The 2,488-nt window shown below is 34.2% G+C and overlaps 1 protein-coding gene across 1 annotated transcript; it reads right to left on the bottom strand.

The window, feature by feature from the left end:
* Window positions 1-1,423: 1,423 nt before the first annotated feature.
* LOC129948781 (kelch-like protein 28) lies at window positions 1,424-2,281 on the bottom strand. The gene has a single exon (XM_056059803.1). The coding sequence runs from the start codon at window positions 2,279-2,281 to the stop codon at window positions 1,424-1,426; it is 858 nt and encodes a 285-aa protein (XP_055915778.1).
* Between the last annotated feature and the right edge of the window lie 207 nt (window positions 2,282-2,488).

The following is a 2,488-nucleotide window of genomic DNA, read 5'->3' as shown; positions in this document are numbered from 1 at the left end:
CGTTTATTTGCTTTTGAAGTATTCTCTCGAAAACTTTCGACAAAAAAGGCAATATAGATATAGGTCTAAACTCATCTCCTTTGGAATTTTTTGGTATAGGAATAACCTTTGCTTTTTTCCATAGAGAAGGAAACTCACGTGTTCTTAAAATGGAGTTAAAAATGAGTGTGATGAATGGTAGAAAGGTAGGGAGAACAATTTTTAAAAACTTAGGGTGCATCATATCGAGTCCTACAGCGTTAGATTTTATCGATAGAAGGGCCTCAACTACATCCTCCGGGGTAATGGGAGAGAAGTCAAAAAGGGGTGTATTAGGCCTAGCATTTGATATATTATTCTCCGATGAATTAACCCGGTCTGGAAAATGCGAGGTGCCTGTCGTGCTTGAGACGAAAGATAAGTTTAGGGCATTTATGTCAATCAAATCTGTAGATTTGTTATCGAATTTACCAATTCCTATGTTTTTCAGATTCTTCCAAATCTCTTTGCTTCCCATTACGGCATTGAAACGTGTTGAATATGTCTGAGCTTTGGCCTTGCGTATCTCCCGAACAATTTTGTTTCGCAGTTTGGAATAATTTACATAAAAAATGTCAATGCGAAATAATTTCCAGCGTTTGAAGAATAAATCTCTTTTTTTAATGAGAGAGAGAATACTCCTCGTTATCCACGGTTTGCTATTTGGACTGAAAGTTTTAGTGCTTAGGGGCACATGACTATAATAAAGTTCATTAATTTTTTCAGTAAAAAATTCTACCTGCATAGAGGGCGAAGATATATCTAACAAAGAGTTCCAACTAATAGTGTTAAGATTTTGTTCCAAGGCGGCGTAGTTCAAATTACGGAAATCCCTGTATTCGATGGTATGGTTTCGCCTATGTCTTTCAACGTGGAAATCATAAACTAAGAAAATAAGGTCGTGTTTTGAAAAACCTGGAGCAGATAGTTGATCGTAGTGAATAACTTTATTTCGATCACATACTAAAAAAATATCCAACAATGAAGGATTACCATTATTAGGGAAATGTGTAGGCTCAGATGTGTTTACAGAAAATAGATTAAGCGTCAGAAATTGGTCATACACGTTATTTTCCTCTAAGATATTGCAGTTGAAATCACCACTTAGGATTATGTTAGAGTACTACCAACAAATTTGACGTTTGTGAATTTACCCTTTAAGAACAAAAAATTCCAATCAATAACCTTAAAAAATTACTAAACTGAATACAACTAATTGTAGCTTTAAATGTTTTCTGTTAATATGACAAATGTTTTACTGTGTGCATTTTCATAAGATTCACTTAAGCGTGAAAATTCAAACTGTTTTCCTTAAAAATGTCATTATTTCAAACCTTTTGTTAATGAGACAATCATATTTATTTTATCAATGAAATAAACCCTCTTATCTTTTGTTGACATTTCTTTATTTTTGTAAAGTAAACACAGAGTAAACACCTTGCATTGATGTAAGGCTTGTAAATAGAATCCATTCGTCTGCTTCCACATTATATTCTTCTACAATGTATTCCTTTTCTTTTGATTCATTCGATTCATTCAATCCACAACAAAATAGCCGGTTACGCAAAACCGTACACTTTTCTCCAAATAGAGGAGATTGTTTGATTTCCCAAATATTTTTTGAGGGATCATATCTTTCGAAATTTATAGTGCAAATTGAATTGCTATAACCTCTGCAAATTGCATATAAAAATCCTTCAAAGCCAATTATGCTGACATATTGTAGTTTCGAATTGGGAGCAGCTTTTCGTGTCCAGAGGTTAGTAGAGGGATCATAACATTCCATTAAGGGCGCAAACTGACCAATAGCGTACAAATATCCATCAAGCACCGCTGCACTTGGGAATTTCATCAGTGATCTCAAAGATGAAACAGCTTTCCATTTACCTGTGGAAAAATTATACTTTTCCACCAAAACCGACCATTGATCATTTACAAGTCCACCAATGGCGTACAATTCGTCTTTGAATTCAAGTAGTGGAAAGTGGATTCGCGATTGTAACATCGGTGCATTTTCATAGAACTTCATTGTCTGAAGGTTTAAACAAAGAACTTCGTTTGTAGGGGTACTATTGAATATGTATCCGCCCGCGAAGATCATTGTGCTACTTATTAGAGTCACTCCAAAGGAACGTCTGTCATTCCAAATTTCTGGTAGTTTCTTGCTGTCCCAATTGTTCCGTTCCGAATTGTATGTTTGAATTCTCATACTCATAGTCGAACCGTTTGAATCTAGAGCAACTAATTGCTCTTCTTCGCCCATGATTTAGTTGAGGTTGAAAATATATTTTTATTAATTTTTATAAATTATTAAAATGCTGTTTTCAAAGAGATTGTTTTTAACTTTAGTGTTGACTCAAACACAGCACACGCTTAAGTGAATAAGTAAACTAAAGTCTTTACGATTTTCTTTCGAATGCGCATTAAGTACATAAAAACGAATGAATCATTTTGAATACAATCGCAATGT

This window comes from Eupeodes corollae, chromosome 1, assembly GCF_945859685.1.
Source record: "Eupeodes corollae chromosome 1, idEupCoro1.1, whole genome shotgun sequence".
NCBI classification, from domain to species: domain Eukaryota; kingdom Metazoa; phylum Arthropoda; class Insecta; order Diptera; family Syrphidae; genus Eupeodes; species Eupeodes corollae.
This window is presented reverse-complemented; position numbering and strand designations above follow the sequence as displayed.